The following is an 18,408-nucleotide window of genomic DNA, read 5'->3' on the forward strand; positions in this document are numbered from 1 at the left end:
CAGTTTCCTTGTACTCCACAATGGATATCACATTGTCTTTCTCCTGATTATTGGCTTCTGATTCAACATTTAAAGGCTGTATCCATCTCACTGATCAGATAAAAGTACTTTCCTATTTGTGCCATCCCTCCCTAATTGCAGATTATATCCTGTTTTGGAGAGCTTTACATAAGGTCTTACACTGACCAGTAGCAGAGAGAGATTCTTCTCATGATCAGTGCCACTTTAAGAATTTTTCCTGTTCCCTCACTGTGGATCTCATCACATTTCTCATCCCATTATTCTTTCTTACCGAAGAGAATGGTTTCTGTGTGGCCTTGATTAATGTTCTTTCAAATATTCTTACTTTCTCGTCTTTCCATTACATTTTTCATTGTTTTCTTTTTCTCTCTTGATTTTTGTCAACTATAATTTGTGTGTTTTCCCTTTGTGAAGTTATATTTTGATGATCAGGAAGTAACTGTCAGGTTCACAACTGATGTTTTGACCATCTTTTTTATTGACTGGAATGGGTTACGGCACTGCATTGTTTTAAGTTTTTCATGAAGATATTTTTTATTATCCTGTTTTCTTTTCTCCTCATTTTTAATGTGGTGGATTTCATACTATATACCTGGTACAATTTAATCAGTTCATAAACGCAAGGAATTCGAGCAGTATCAGTGATGAACTGTTAAAATTTTGTGGACTCTGGCTCCTAAGAGTTAACATCTTTCTGCTACATGTGAGTTATTCTTATTGTTTGCACTATTTTAGCATGAATGTTGAAAGAAATTTACAGACTATAAGCAAATTTTCTTCTCCTAAAAGACGAGACACCTATCTTACAAACTAAAAAGCAACCTCTTCCACTTCAAGTTCTAATGCAGTAGGGTAGCAATTTCTGACCTATAAACCGGGAAATTAGACTATGAAAGTAGTAGATGAGTTTTTTTTATTTGGGCAGCAAAAAAACTGATGGTGGCAGAAGTAGAGAGGATATAAAATGTAGACTGGCAATGGCTACTGAAAGTATTTATATGGAGTGTAGCCATGTATGGAAGTAAAATGTGGACAGTAAGCAGTTTAGACAAGAAGAGAATAGAAGTTTTTGAAATGTGGTGTTACAAAAGAATGCTGAAGATTAGATGGGTAGATCATATAACTAATGAGGAATACTGAACAGACAGAGAGAGAAATGAAATTTGTGGAAAAACCTAACTATAAGAAGGGATGGGTTGGTAGGGCACATTCTGTGATGTCAAGAGACCACCAATTTAGTACTGCAGGGAAATGTGGGAAATAAAAATTATAGAGTGAGACCAACAGATGAATACAGTACTAAGCAGATTCACAATGATGTAAGTTGCAGTAGTTAATTGGAGATAAAGAGGCTTGCACACGATAGAGTTGCACGGAGAGCTGTGTCAAACTAGTCTATAGACTGAAGACCACAACAACAACAAATAGGGAAGAAACAATTAGTCATAGCTACTTTAATGAAGAATGCATATGCAAAAAGATATTATATGTTGACATGGCATATACCCTGCAAGCAACTATTAATGCTAGTATGAAGAATTGTTCTGGTTATACCAGTGCCTAACTCTGAAAATCAAAGGCACAGGAGTGCATGCATAAATTTATTAGGCTCCTCAGGAAGAACGAAAACAGCTGTCCAAAAAAGGCACTCTACTTCAATACATACTGAGGGATTACTAGAAGTAATCTCATCCCACATTAACCATTTTTTTTTTTCACCTGAGAAAAAGATCAAATTTGGAAATTTTTTCATGTGTGTCTTCATGCTAAATGTCTCGATTTTAATGCCATGTATTATAATTTATTGTGTAGCAGTAAGCTTTCTGATTACTATTTATTATGTTTTCTCCACTATTGCCTCTTAATTCAGAAGATATTATCTCATTAACATTAAATTTTGTGGAACAGAACAATTGGACTTTCCACGGTTTGAAATACATAGTGTCTTTTGATAATTACAGAATTCTCCATAAAAAGTAACACTAGGATTTTCTACACCTTCAGTGAATAATAGTATTTTGCAGTGAGTAATTCAGATAAAAATGTACAGTTTTGTATATACAGAAAAGCTTTGAATGTACGGGTATGTTCAGATATACTAGTAGTATAACCTGTTTGCAAGTAAATTTTCGTTGCTCTTAATTATAAATTTAAGTTGGTAATTGTCAATGACTAGGTCACTCCACACTGTTCAGATAAAAGATAAAAGAAAGAAATGTTTCTGTGTGTGTTTTCTATTTCGGAAAAATTTTTGGAACAGTAGTTATGTACAATGTCTGCAAAATAAGTGACTAACCAAGTAGTAGGTAAAAATGATAGTGTGCTTCCAGTTTCAACACCACAAAAATTGTATAGATCATAATTATGAAACATGAGCTACGTGTTCCAAGTGCTGGCACCATAAACCACATCATACACTGAAACATTAATGAGTTACAGTATACATGATCTATATTTTCTTCAACTGACCATCCATGTCACACAATTCACAATCTTTAGAAAGGAATGCAACACAAAAATATTTATGCTGGAAGTTTACCTTAAATACGGCTGCCTGTGGAGAACCAAGTTCAATGAATGGTGGCTTTCCAGTTGCCATTTCCACTATGGTGCACCCCAGTGACCATATGTCTGCCTGTTAAAATACAAATGCAGAAATGTTGAACTTACAGTATAGCCTAATGAAACTGGAAATGTAATTTTCACAAATATTGATCAATAATGAAAACCAATCCAATAGATCATATGACTTCTCCTTATATGACTTCATCATACCTGCTGTGAACCATTTTCTATCTATGCCAGTTTTGGAACAAGTACAGAACAAAATCAAAAATACTAGACTCATAAGGTATCAGCACTCCATTATTTTCCTATGTAAATGGAATTTGTATTGTTTCTAAATGTATTATTCTTGATTCTCAGACTAAAGGTGTCAGAATCAATCTCTCTCTCTCTCTCTCTCTCTCTCTCTCTCTCTCTCTCTCTCTCATTTCCCTGAGGTCCACTACCCTCCCCCTGTGTGTGTGTGTGTGTGTGTGTGTGTGTGTGTGTGTGTGTGTGTGAGTTGTTTACACCCAAATTTAAGTTATGGTTATGACTAGCAGAATGAAGCGTTTTCTATGTTTAATGAAAACCATTGTTTGTACCCCAATGATTTACACAATGTCTGCATTTACAATGTTTGTAAATTACATTACAATGACACTTAGACATGCATGCCAATACGAATTGACACCAGTTGTGCATTTTGTTGATGACACATGTAAATTTGTGCTGGACCGGTACTCGAACCCAGATGTCCTGCCTGTTGCTGTCGGCTAACCAAGCACACCTCCTAGACCAACCCAAGCTTCCGTAAGTACCCCCTATGCTCGCACATTGTGATTCTCGCACAGGGAGAGATTGCATTTTATTATTGCCAATTTAGCCCATTGAGGCATATATACCAATGATTTACACAATGTCCACGTTTATCAGTGTCTGCACATTACATTATATACATACATGAAGGACATTGGAATGTACTTGGATAGATAAAAAATCTACTCACCAAGTTTTGACAGGAGAACGCACATACAAAAGGATATAGAAATGTACAAGCTTTCGGAATCAGTGGCTCCTCCTCCTGGCAGAAAGGTTGAAGGGGAAGGGTGAAGGAAATGAACTGGTGAGGTCTTCTGCCTGAAGGAAGAGTTAACTGATTTTGAAAGCTTGCAAATTTCAATACCTTTTTATATGCTTGTTCTTTATCTAATTACATCATATATTTTCAAAAAGCGATTTCTTTCATCGACATTGTAATGTAATACACATAGACATTGTGTAAATCATTGGTATACATGCCTTGAGGGGCTAAAATGGCGATAAAAAGCTGTCTGTCACTGTGTGGGTATCATAAAGTGTGAGCATAAGGAATAGTTCTGCTCTGGCACAAATTTTTATGTGTCATTAATGAAATGCACAGCTGACATCAATATGTGTTCGCAGTTTTTGAGTGCTTTTCGTAATATTTTTTGTGTCATCACAGACTTTCAATAATTATGTTTATAAGAGAAAAAGAAATAAAGTACAAGAACCTATGTTCTGAAAAGGACAATGCACATAGAACTAATTTATTTCCCATTATACTGGCAAGGTAGTAATCACCAATAATACACTGACTCTCATGCTGGTTAGTTGTTAAGTCTTAGTGGACGTACATACAATAGAAAAATAGCCTTATATACACAAGTTTACAGTAACAGTTGATGCACCAATTAAACAGATGTGTTACATTATTTGGGTATTGGTCATATTTCTAGGTCTAAAGTGCAAACACCTTTCCCCACATGACTGCAACTTTTTTTACCTTTGTTTTGTTACCAATGGTGTAGTCAAATATTGTTTTAAAGATCTTTTTACATAACTAGTGATGCACATGTTTCTTTAATTACTCTACAATAAAACATCAGGCAGGGCAGTGGTGTCATAATTTGGCTCTGCAGATTTAAATGAAGTCCAGCAAAGGATCACAAATGCTTCAAGTTCCAACACCAATCCCCATTGTTTGAATGTTATTAGTTATGACTCTTTAAGTGCAATAACAGTCTGTTATAATATATTCCCCATGATCTCAGGCCCTGAAATACACAAATTACGAACAAACATTTTGATAATATTCCTTCATGTAATATATCCACACCTACTAAGCAAATGGCTGAGATGGGAAAAAAATTAAGGCCACCATCAACCACACACATAGCTATCAGATGTGCATGTGTAATTGCAGGGAAAGTGATGCTATGTGCCCCCCTGCCCCCCCCCCCCCCTCCAGATAGATCCCCCTATAACTGGCTGAGTCAGTCAGTTCCAAGGTCAGAAGGAGGCAACAGCATACCACCTCAACAGGACCATGCCTAGTAAAGCACTGTCGTATTAAATAAAGCTTCAGATTTTCTGGCTATCTACCTTTTGTCACATTCAGTAAATAAGAATGCAAGGGGAAACGAGGGGGGGGGGGGGGGTGTAGAAACAAGGTGATTAGATGAAATTAAGCAAATATAATTTAATACACTAAATACTTACAGGAGCACCATATCCCCTCTGCCCCTTATCAATAACTTCAGGTGCCATATACTGCAGAGTTCCTGCAAATGTTTCTGTACTAGATGCCAATCCAGCAAGACGTTTTGAGGTTCCAAAATCGGATATTTTCACAACACCACTATATGTGTTCACTAAGACATTGTCGCCTGTTGAAAAGAAAATCTCATATTTATATATCAAAGTCATTTTTATTCATCATTACTTAACAGCAACTGGAAACATTCTGAAACACATGAAAATACTACACAATAAAAGTACCAGAACAAGTAATTAAAACAGAGCTAACATTTGTCCAAAATAATGAGAAATAACAAATCTTTTGGAAACGGTACGCAGAAATCCAAAGTAGAAACAGATGAAAAATATGTAGACAGATACCACAGAAATTTCAGGTATACATACGTGTACTATAGTGCGTTTAAAATTAGTTGCGACTTTTGATATTTGACTGACCAGACAGGGAAGTGACAACGTTGCCCAGATAACACCCATGGGAGCCAGCTTTCCCTTCCACGCCGCCAGCAGTTCGGTTGTTAAAGCGCCCCTGTTGCCATGTCATGGGTAAACAGTACTATGTGATGTCGCACATTAGATGCACCAACATTTGTCAGCTTTTGTCGTAAAGTGGTATGTTCTGGCAATGAAGTAGTCTGTAGTTGTCAAGTATTGTGAACGAGTGTTTTGTGTTGGCGTTTCATTAATAACAACAGTGCAGTATGTCTGAATACAAGATTAGCAATAGGTGTCGTCCAAGAACATGTTCACCAGCTGGGAGGATAACATCCTGCTGCGCAACGTTCCTCAGAATTCGACAGTAATAATGAACAAAACGCCACACCACAAAAAGACTGTCACAATATAAGCTTTCGGCCAGTAAGGCCTTTCTCGAAAATAGACGACACGCGCACGCGCGCCCACACACACACACACACACACACACACACACGCACACATGCACACACACACACACACACACACACACGCACACACGCGCGCGCACGCGTCTGCAGCCTCTGCTAGCTGAAGCCACATTGCGAACAACAACAGCAGTGCAAGATGGGAGTGACAACTGGGTGATGATACCTGGTAGTTGTCAGTACGCCAAGTTATTACGACAGTTTGTAAATTTTTATTTCTTCTTCCCTTTCCAAACTTCTACTCAATTTCCTTCACAGCGTGCTCATTGTACATACTGAATAACATTGGGAATAGGCTACAACCCTACCTCATTCCTTTCTCTACCATTGCTTCCTTTTCATGCCCTTCGACCTTTAGTAACTGCCACCGGCGTTCTGTAGAAGTTGCAAATAACTTTTTACTCCTAGTACTTCAGAGTGTATTCTAATCAACATCGAACACTGTCAAAAGTTTCCACTAAATCTACAAATGCTATAAATATAGCTTTTGTTTCCTTAACCTGTCTTCTAGGTACGTCATATAGTCAGTATTGCCTCATGTGTTCTCTCATTTCTCCAGAACACAAACTGATCTCCCCGAGGTCGGCTTCTACCAGTTTTTCATTCTTCTGTAAATAATGTGTGTTAGTATTTGCAATCATGACTTATTAAACTGGTAGTTCAGTAATATTCACACCTTTCAGCACATGATTTCTTTGAAATTGGAATTATTACATTCCTCTTGAAGTGGGAGGGTATTTCACCTGTCTCATACATCTTGCACACTGGATGGAGGAGTTTTGTCATGGCTGGCTCTCCCAAGGCTATCAGTCATTTACTCACAGTGTCTTGTGTCGACTTAGGTCTTTCAGTGTTCTGTCAAATTCTTCTCACAGTATCATCTCTCCTATTTCATCTTCACCTACTTCCTCTTCTCTCTCTATAATGTTGCCTTCAAGTTCATTTCCCTTTTACTGTCTCTTTAGATATTCCTACCACCTTTCCCTCCTTTGCTTAGTACTGGTTTTCCATCGGAGCTCTTAATGTCCATTCTTTTCTCCAAAGGCCTATTTAACTTACCTACAGGCAGGTCCGACCTTTCCACTGTTATACATGCTTCTATCGACTTACATCAGTTCTCTAGCCACTCCTACTTAGCCAATTTGCACTTCTTGTCTATCTCATTTTTAGACATTTGATTTCCTTCTGCCTGCTTCATTTCCTGCATTTTTGTATTTTCTCCTCTCATCAATTAAATGGAGATACTTAAGGCCTTCTAAGATATCCAAGGATTACTATTAGGCCTTGTCTTTTTACCTGCTTGACCCTCTCCTGCCCCTCTCAAAGCTACCCACTTGTCTTCTACTGTGGGAAAATTGTTACAGACACCTAAATGATACTGTGCATTCTGTTAACTAAATGGGAGCTAAAATGCTACTAGTAGCATCCACAGTGTTATAACAGTTCACATGAATACCTTAGATAAGCACCATAAAATCACAAATAAAGATTTGTTGAGCTTTTAAATGTTCCATTATTTGCTATTTCTATCAAAAATATATCGTTATATAAAATAAAAAAATATCATTTAGAAAATTATTATATGCACAAAGAAACAAATGGGCTGACCAGCTCTATCTTCAGGAGGTGCAACTATCAGCATAGCTGATAGAAAACATAAAAACACATTTTCTTTACACGTGGTTCCAAGGCAGTGATGAAATGTTTGGAACACTCTCACACTCACTCAGACCACTACTGATAAGCTCATAAACAAACATACTTTGTCTCTGTTTAAGATTCACACTTCCATCAATTCATAACTCCTTTTATGCTACATCTTACCTTTTATATCCCTATGAACAATTTTCTGATCATGGAGGTACTTAAGGCCTTCTAAGATTTGTTTTGTGTAATAAACAATAGTAGATTCATTTTCTTTCAGTGGTCCCCACTTGGAGCTCAGCAAGGCAGACAGGCTTCCTTTAAAAACAACAAAAATAGTATACATTATATTTGGCACAACTGTAGAAATCGAAGCCAACAAAACAAATTTTATCAGTTATTTTTGTTCATATTCAGCTAGCACATTTCGTAACACAGGCCACTTAATATGTAATATCAAGCTTATCAGCATTTGAAGCTGGAAGTTTTAAATAGACAGAAAATTATTGTCACACAATATTTTTTGTCTTTTACTGTATCAGACATTACCGCAGAAGATTAGCTGGTGAAATGTCAAGAAATTCTTTAAGACAATGTACATCTCAATTGAACAACCGCATTATCAACACTTTTTTGCTTCTGTGGGTCAGGTGTAGCTTTGATAAGTTACACAGTCAGTACACTGGAGGTTGCTGAAAAACATAAATGTCATTTGCTGCAAGAATTATGTTTGTATGCCTTTTTTGTTTAGTTTCTTTTTGTCTCCATCCTTTTTCTTTCGTTTATGAATGATTTTACAGTTTTCACTGTCCCACATCCAAATAAAGTAGGATCCAATACATATTCTCAAAATACCACACTTCAGATGAACTTACTTCCAAGTGAACACAATCTTTATCACAAAACAGCAATCCTAAAATTCGTTGATTCCTACTTTTACTATTTCACACAGTCAATACAAATACATTCTCTCAAAATTAATTCACACTCTGCAACAACTCTTTCCTGTTTTACCTAATGAGTGAAAATTAGGAAAAGAAACTGAACATTTGAACAAATATACAGGGGGTAACCATAACTATTAAAAACATACTACAGTGGTGCAGGTGAAGTCGAGATGAAACACTCAACATAAAAATCTTGTGACCCATTAAGCCAGGAAACAATCTCAGACTGGCCTATAAAAGCCACTGAAGCTGTAGTGCATGTGTGTCGCATGAGATTTGAAACATCATCTCGTCCTCTTAGCCACCAGCTTAGTCGATCAGATTTCTTTAAATTTTTTATTTTGTTAAAATGACCAATTTAAACTTTCCATTATTGAGGGTACTGAAAGAAAGAGAGACTTTAAGGTAAAATTTATACATACATCAATTTTACAATCTGTAAGTGCAAACATGAGGAGTGATTAATACTCAACAATGATTTCTGTCTGAGACAGAAATGAGCTTCAACCAGTGAAGACCAACTTAGCTGGTGGTATAAGAGGGCAAGAAGATATTCAAAGTCTCATGCACATGAGCTATAACTTAAGTGGCTTTTGTAGACCGATTTGAGGCTATTTGCTATCTTGATAGACCACTATATCAAACTGTCTCAACTTCCCCTGCACCACTGTGGTGAAAAAGTTACTGTAACTTGCAAAAAGTTACTGTTTACATCCTGTAGAGCTAATTAAAGCAAATATATTCTGTCATGAAAACTAGTTTCATTAACCATGAACCTGATGAGGAAAACTGCTAATGATTTGAACATCAAAGTAATTCAGTACAACTGTACACCCATAAAATATATTAGAAGTCCACTTACCCCCTGGTACTTGCTCCATGAAAATCTTGAAGTAACCATCTTCTGACACTGAACCCAAATACTGCACAATGTTTCTGTGTCTCAACTGAGAGTGTAGCTTTATTTCTTCATGCAATGGCTGAACATCTCTGCAATGAAATACAAACAAATATATTGCTAAGAAAACTTGCTATGGAAGTCTCTAGTAGCATTTACTTTGCTTCCAACTGGGTCAGTTGTCTCTCAGTGCTCAAACATAATATATGCAAGCAAAAAGTGATCAGTTTAGATGTCCCATACTTACCTTCACAAATACTGTGTAGATTACCAATTCTCACCTTACATATAACATAAAAAGCAAGAAAATATGATAAAAGTCAGCAATAATGGTTACAAAATAGATAAACAGGATGTATGTAAGTACGTCCAGCATCTTCTCCTAAACAATATGATTAATTTCAACCAAGTACTGTACACGTACTGCTTGCTATAGGAGAATCACCACTAAGTTACAATCTTCTAGCTCCCATAGGTGCTGAGATACGAGCAACTGTTTTCTATTGCTAACATGTAGGCTGCCCTGCACGACAAGCCTGTTGTGCAGGCAGTATAGAGAGGCGGCAGGGGGGGGGGGGGGAGGTAGCTGGGTAGTGAGAGAGTGAGAGAGAGAGAGAGAGAGAGAGAGAGAGAGAGGAAGGATAAGATGGACAGAGAAAGAAGGGAGGAGGAGATGGAGGTGGTGGGAAGATGAGGTAGACTGAGAGACGGGAAGACAGGAGGTGGACAGAGAGACAAGGAAGGAGGAGAGGGGGCTGGAGGACATGGAGGAGAGCGAGAGCGAGAGCGAGAGTGAGAGTGAGTGAGAGAGAGAGAGAGAGAGAGAGAGAGAGAGAGAGAGAGAGAGAGAGAGAGAGAGAGAGAGAGAGAGGGAGGGGGGGGGGGGGGGGGGGAGAAGGACAGAGGTAGGCGAAAGGAGAAGGTGGAAAGAGAGAGAGAGGAGAGAGGAGGGAGGCAGGAGTCAGAAAGAGAGGGGTAAAGGAGAGTTAGTCAGAGAGAGGAGTGAGGAGGGGATGCACAGAAGAGGAAGGTAGAGTTGGATAAAGAGAGGATGACGAAGAGATGGACAGAGTTATGAGAGATGGATAAAAAGATTGGGGAGGAGGACATAGAGTGATGGTGACAGGAGATGGACAGAGAGACGGGAGTAGAGGCTATGGACAATGGACAAACATGTGGTACACATATTAAATGGACCACAGATACATGTACTGTGGTGATAAGACACCCCTATAGTCGATACAACTAAAGTCCTCATGGTTGGTTATGCTTCAGACAGCTTTCAACAGCAAAGCGCTATTCAACGTAGCATTCCTGTACTTATACAAATGGAAGGATACCAGCACTGGGATGATACATTGCAAGATGCCAAATTAGTCTCCCTTTCTCAACACATAAGGAATCTTCCTGCTAAAATACTGATGACATGTAGTCCATCTAATAAAATAATAATAATAATAAAATAATAATAATAATAATAATGAGGCACTGAGTGAAGACCTACTTGCACAGTCCTCCATTTGCATGATTCTCTCTTTGAACAGTTCGTAATTCCTATGTTACAGTCTCAATTAAATGAGAATGTCATTTTATAAAACAGCACTGCAAAGATAGGTCACATTATTTGATTTACAATTACAGACTGGAATAAACAAACACTTCACATTTCCTGCACAGAGACAAGGGGAAGAGACGGACAAGAGGGGGAGGGAGGAGATGTGTACAACATAGGTGCAAAATGCATACACGGGTGAAGCTGCAGGGGAAAAGGGTAGTACTTAGATATATGCCCTTCACATTACTGTAATAAACATGCAACAAACATCTACCTACAAAGCGGAAAAACGCTGAAAGTAGCATACAAATGCTGACATCATTCACTTTTGAAACCTGTGCATTCTTTGTTCACTGAAACACAGAGCCAATAACTAGAGAAGACTGAACTTCACAACAGCTAGCTAGGAAAGTCACCTTTGGCACTCGATGAAGGCAGGCAGCACAGCAAGGCAGATGTGAAAGAGATGATATGAAAGTAATAAATAAAATCAGAAAAATTGAGAAGTAAGAGATATATATGAGAGAGAGAGAGAGAGAGAGAGAGAGAGAGAGAGAGAGAGAGAGACACTATAATATACCCCCAGTCCCCCCACATGGCCATGGCCACCACCACCACCACCACCACCACCACCACCACCACGAGGAATCTATTCCATTTCTGAATGGCAAGGCATGGAAAGGCTGTCAGTAATCCACTGCACAAGCTCAAGACTTTACCACCGTGATAATTTAGTGAGATCCATTTAGGAGGAAGTATTATGTTGCTTGACTCCTCTGGAAGCTGCAATTACGTAATTTTAACAGTAAGACTCTCCTTAAAGTACAATGCCAATCCTGGAGCATCTGGCACTGGAGTTGTATGAGCAAATCCATTCTGCTCTACCAATGTATGAATGAAACTACAGCAAAATGTACAATACTTCTTTAAATCTTTTCTACCTCATCTTACAAGGTAATTGTTTCAAACTGACAAGCTACACACAGACTCTTGTCTGAGCTTGTGCCTCACACCAGTCATTTGGGACACAGAGTTTATCCAGCAAACTATGACAAACTGTTGTTACAATGGAAGCAAATTCTTTCGTGTAATCTTTCTAAAATCAAACAAGTAGAACAACATGCCCAGTGGCCATTATTTAACTGCATTCCCTATATTTTTGAATTTAGGTTCTCTCTATGCACCTGCTAAACTATGTTTCTTAATTAACAAAAATTTCAATTTGATTTACTAAAAACATTGTTAATAGTTGTGGTTTCCTCGTGTGTCTCACTTACAACAGATCATTTTACCTCCTTGTACATCTTACAGCTACTCTTGTCAGTGGCACCGAATTTATCATCATGCAAGTGGGCTTTTAGTTATCCTATAAAAAATTAGAGAGTTTCTGTTCCTCATTGTGTAACAATTAATTACTCTTACCCATCACTCAATTTATTGGTGGTAATCTTTGTCAAATGTTTCAATAATTCGTTAACAACTTGATGTCACTTCTCTTATTACACATTCAAGACTGACAAAGAAGGAAATATGGTTAGGGATAGAATGTTATAATTTATTTACTTCAAAATTAGCACTCACACAAAGTAACTTTCAGTATTCTTCTAAGAACATGTTACAAGGTGATGATTTAATGAGCATATCACACATAATTTATGACTAATAAGACTTCTGGAAGCAAAGATATAGTAACTAAGACCAGTTACAAGAAATTACTTTTATTTTTCTGCAATTCCTGGACATTGATTTAGTCCAGTAATGCAACAGAATTTAGCAGTCCACATATTAAAAACCATAATCAAAACTGCATAGCTGAACCTTACCCTTTATTTTTCTCTGGAATTTCTTTCACTGCTATCCTTACTTGGGTTATTAGATCTCTGGCAGCAAACACAACTCCAAAAGTGCCCTTTCCTAACACAATTCTTTTTCCTTGTTCATCTTGCTCATATTCATACTAAAAAAGACACACACTAATTAATAAGCTTCTGCAATAAATTTTAATTATAAATATTTTACTCACAAACCATTCTTATAAGTTCAAACAACAGAAAATCCAGAATGGAATGTAACAATATTATGAAAAGGAAAGTCGCTATTCACCATATAGCAGAGATGCTGAGTCGCAGATAGGCACGACAAAGAGACTCTCACAATTAAAGCTTTCTGCCATTAAGGCCTTCATCAACAATAGATGACAGACACACATACATACAAACTCACGCAAACGCAATCTGCAGACATGACTGCAGTCTCAGGCAACTGAAAACATCCACCTGAGACGGCAGATGTTTGTGCGAGTTGAGTTTGCGTGTGTATGTGTGTCTGTCATCTATTGTTGACAAAGTCCTTAATAGTCGAAAGCTTAAATTGTGAGAGTCTTTTTGTTGTGCCTATCTACGACTCAGTTTATATTTGCATGTAACCAGTTCATAATGCATCTATTGCACATTTCTATGTTTGGTCATGTAAGTGTGTCAAAATGGCAGGTATGCTGTGCACAGTTAGTTGAATGTTTATCACTGTATCTGTTGGAAGTAGCAATTTATGCTAGCCATGCTAGGTACAGTTGATGTCAGTGGTGGCCTGTCATCTTAATCCTGCTACAAGCAGATAGTTCCAAAAGGTACCTGACGATATAGCAGATACAACATGTGCCCAAATTCCATCCCTGGATGACGTCTGGTCAGCCACTGCTGTTCAAGGAATGTGCCAATCTTGACGTGTGTCTATACTATCCAGCTGTCCAGAAACTGGCCTGCAGGTGTCTGAATGTTCCACAAATCACTTCTGAAAGCTGCGACACACCACCTGTACCACACTGTGCACAACTTGTGCAGCAATCTGTCAATACGTCCAACCAGCTGCCCACAGGCCTATAATGCTATTCTGTTCAAATGGCTGAAACTGTTCAGCAGGAGTATGTACTGAATGATGGGATATGTTAGCACCCTAGAATCAATGTTGCAAATGCTGTTCACCTCTTAACTTGGCACAGTTACTCCCTGCACAATCAAAACAGAGGGTAAACCAACAAGCCCCCCGAGTATCATCTCTTCGCTGCTCACTATGCACTTATGCTGGTGCTACTGAACACAGCCCTTGAGGGTACTGCATCTTTTTTTTTTTTTATTTATTTATTTATATTTTTTTTTCCAGCAGTGTACATAAAAATGGATGTATCTGTGTATTCAAGTTCCACGTCTCCTCCTAAACCACTACATAGATTTCAACCAAATCTGACACACACACCACTTGTTGCTTGGAAAGTAGTATCAGGGTGGGGGGTGGGGTGGTAAGTAAGCACCACATAGCTCCCACAGATGTGAGTGTGGGGGTGAAAAATGATTGGTAGTGCATGACATCTAGACAGCCCTGCACAACTGGCATGTTGTGTGGGTAGTATCAGATTTTGTTCCTGCGGCACACATGCGGATAGGCATGTACAGTAGAGAGAGGGGAGATGGATAGTAAGAAGAGGGAGGTTTGTCACATATATTGCACACTTTTCCATCTCCCCCTCTCTATGTTCATCTCCTCTTCCTTCCCTCTTTCTGTCCATCTCTCTGTCCATCTCTCTGTCCCTCCCTGTCCCCATCAGAGGGGAAGAAGAGATGGATATTGAGATGGGGGAGGATGAATTGGATAGAGAAAGGGAGAGGAGGAGTTGGACAGTGAGAGGGAGAGTATGAGGTGGACAGAGAAGGGGGAGTAGGAAATGAGCAGAGGCAGAGAGAGAGAAGTGTAAGGCTTTCAAGTTTTGCCTTGCTACTGGTTTTATTATGATAAACTGATTTAATTGAAAGCAAAAACAAAATAAGGTTATGTGCATCACAGCCTAAAGTAAATTTTTGATATGATGCCACTTAGGTAACTTGCATGTCTGTATCTCTGCTGATTTATTCATGCAGATTTATCACAACACAGAAAAATCTGTAGTGGTGTGCAGGAACTAAAAATGAGACCTCAATGTCTGTGGCCAGCAATGCTTGCCACTACGCCACTTAGCTTGGTATTTGTACTTAAATCTACAGCTGTCAACTGCTCATTTCTTGAAAACTTTTAATGTGCAGAAAAGGTCCTACTAACAATTAAATAGCAATCTTGTTATTATACAGGATGAGTCACGTAAGATGTAACGACCCCCATTATTCCGGATGCGATTGCACGTATCAACAAGCGGTGTTTAGCGAATCATAGCGGACTATGGGGCACATACGGTGGTACATGCACAATAATCACAATGTTTATATTGACCGAGATAATGATTCGAGTACATGTTTTTTAAATGGGACACTATACTTTTTTACCATCATTCAAACGCTCTTGAGAAAACGCATATAGTGATGTAAGGCATGTTGCTATTGTGATTCAAACTTTGCTTAAAAGACGCTGGGAAAAATTGTACGATTGAAGGTCATCGCGGTCGGAAGCGGCTGCAGACTGTAAACACACCTCGCGCGACCCACAGGCCGAGTTGCCGTGCTCTATGCAGCATGCATGGCCTACGCTACGTAGGTACATCCTCATCTGCCCTCTTTTAAGCGAAGTTTGAATCACAATAGCAACATGCATTACATCACTATATGCGTCTTTTCCAGAGTGTTCGAATGATGGTAAAGAAAGTATAGCATCCCATTTAAAAAACATATACTTGCCTCATTATCTCGGTCAATATAAACATTGTGATTATTGTGCATGTACCAATGTATGTGACCCATAGTCCGCTATGATTCGCCGAAAACCACATGCCGATATGTGCAATCGTTACGTCTTACGTGACACCCTGTATAAAGCAGTGTGTATGTCCGGGACCTCCTGCCAAACCCCTGGGTCAATTTCAACCCAATTTGGTTCAGAAACAGCAGGCCTCCCAATTATCAGAACTATGATGTTTGTAACCTCCTATCTCCAATAGGAGCGGAGCTAGAGGCAAAAATATTTTTTTCCAGCTCATGGTGCTCACTGCATGACAGGCATGTTGTGTGGAAACAATGTGAGCCTGTCAGGTCAACCTGCTTTGCAGAGTAGCCTGCATCTCAGGGCAATAAATGGTTTTCCAGGCCCCAACATGTAGGCTGCTCTGCATGACAGGCATATTGCAGGAGTAGTATCAACCTGCCTGCTTTATTAAACTGTATTGCAAGGGCTAAATGTGCTGATGAGCATGGCTGGGAACAGGTTGAGATGGATGGATAGAGTGAGGGAGAGGAGGAAATGGACAGAGAGAAGGGATGGAAGGGGGAGGGGAGAGATTCGTGTGTGTGTGTGTGTGTGTGTGTGTGTGTGTGTGTGTGTGTGTTAGATTACAAGTGCTCAATGACAAGATTATCAGCGGATAAGATGACGAAAATTGTTGTCACACAGTGAGGAAGCAACTTATAAAATGACACTCATTAAATCACTCCCACCTCACTCACATTGACCCACAGAATCACTAACTCACACACATTAAGGCAATGGAGAAAGTATGAAAGATGCTATCTCTGGGATTAAAACAGATGTGACTGGCTGACCACTAAAAAAAACCCAGTGGTAGGCCACTTAAGCTGTTAACACATTGAGAACATTTTAGGAAACAAGTGGGACAAATCACAAAACCTTAAAACTCTCACCACATTCGTTTGAACATTACTTGAAATAGAGGGCAGATCTGCCAGCAAACCTGCCGCTGCCCTCTAGTCTGAAAATAAAGCAAAGTCTGACAAGCACCACAGTCTTGAGCATCCTCTCGTTGGAGCAAGAAGCCACGCATCACAGGGATATGGCCTATGTGAAGATGAGTAACAAGAACCTCATCCCGTCTGAGTGGCTGGAAGGAGGTATGCCACGGCTGCACTGTGTGATTTACTAGATGGAGCTTTATTTTCTGCCACTTCCAGCCTCTCCTCTTCCGATTGACACAAAATTCTTCACCTCAACAGTGAGGCGATAGCATGTAGGGAGATGACACACAAATATCTGAGGATCATGACATGCCTCCTTGGCTGCTATATCTGCCCTTTCATTCCCCACAATACCAATGTGCCTTGGCACCCACCAAGACACCTCCTTCTCCAGCCTTTGTACTCAGAGTAGGGTGTCCGGGATATGCTGGACTATTTTACTGGCTGGAAGCATTGCTGAGAATGAAGGGCACTCAGAGAATCTCAACAGATAATAAATTTAGCACTCAAAACATGTCCCATCTGTTCCAGTCCCCACAATATTGCATATAATTCTGGCTCAAAGACACTAAAGTCTGGAGGCAGTCCGACATTGAGCACACAATCAGTGAAAACAACAGAGCAACCAACAGAGTTCCCTGTTCAGACCCATCTGCAAACACAGCTACATAGTTGGGTTGCTCAGTTAAACTGTCATAAAATAATGTGTTAAAAACATGTGCAAGAGGGAAACCTTTCTTGTACTACACTAAATTTAAATTCCTCTGGGCCTCTGCAGCAACCTGGCTGGCAATCAGTTAAAACATCGAATTTGAGCCTGTACATGCCTCACACTACTGGGCTCAACCACACATTTCACACAGATCCCAAACAGCCTCATTCCCCATGGATTATAGGTAAAGAGGTGCTCCAAGGCCGGACGAACAACAGTATGGTATGCTGGGGAGGTGGAAGTAGCAAGGAACTGACACACCTTACATACCATGATGAGTTGCCTCTGGATGGTAAGCAGCAGTTCACTAGTCTTAGCACAGAGACTGGGAATGAGACTGGTCTTGTAAGTACCCGTGATCCTCTCATTGTTCAAATGGCTCTGAGCACTATGGGACTTAACTTCTGAGGTCATGAGTCCCCTGGAACTTAGAACTACTTAAACCTAACTAACCTAAGGACATCACACACATCCATGCCCGAGGCAGGATTCGAACCTGTGACCGTAGTGGTCGTGTGGTTCCAGACTGTAGCACCTAGAACCGCTCGGCCACCTCAGCCGGCTCCTCTCATGGTGTATAGCATCAATGGTCTTTAGATAAATAAGGACTTACTGACCCATACACTGTGCACCCATAGTCCAGCCATGATCAGGCAAAGGCCCTATAAAACTGGAGCGGACACACCTTGTCCACTCCCCAGGACATGTGGCAAAGACACTTCAAGATGTTCATTGTCTTCTTGGCCTTGCCTTCAGGTCCTCGAGTTGTGGTAACCATCACAATTTTGAGTCACAGATGAGGCCCAGAAACTTCACACAGTTCTGGAGTGCAGAGGACGATATGGTTAGAGAGAGGGGGTTGAGGAAATGGACAGAGAGAGGGGAAGAAGGAGATAGATAGATAGATAGATAGATAGAGAGAGAGAGAGAGAGAGAGAGAGAGAGAGAGAAACTGGGCAG

The 18,408-nt window shown here is 39.5% G+C and overlaps 1 protein-coding gene across 2 annotated transcripts in view; it reads right to left on the minus strand.

Moving 5' to 3' along the window:
* The window catches only part of LOC124617109 (mitogen-activated protein kinase kinase kinase 15), a 165,139-nt gene that overhangs the window by 99,830 nt on the left and 46,901 nt on the right, over nucleotides 1-18,408 (minus strand). For both annotated transcript variants that reach the window (XM_047145240.1, XM_047145239.1), the window contains exons 12-16: nucleotides 12,894-13,027; nucleotides 9,480-9,607; nucleotides 7,851-7,988; nucleotides 5,089-5,255; nucleotides 2,561-2,656 (exon numbers count right to left, since the gene is read on the minus strand). In XM_047145240.1, coding sequence (XP_047001196.1) covers nucleotides 2,561-2,656; nucleotides 5,089-5,255; nucleotides 7,851-7,988; nucleotides 9,480-9,607; nucleotides 12,894-13,027 — 663 coding nt within the window. The remainder of the gene's footprint in view (nucleotides 1-2,560; nucleotides 2,657-5,088; nucleotides 5,256-7,850; nucleotides 7,989-9,479; nucleotides 9,608-12,893; nucleotides 13,028-18,408) is intronic.

This window comes from Schistocerca americana, chromosome 1 (assembly GCF_021461395.2).
Source record: "Schistocerca americana isolate TAMUIC-IGC-003095 chromosome 1, iqSchAmer2.1, whole genome shotgun sequence".
Lineage (NCBI taxonomy): Eukaryota > Metazoa > Arthropoda > Insecta > Orthoptera > Acrididae > Schistocerca > Schistocerca americana.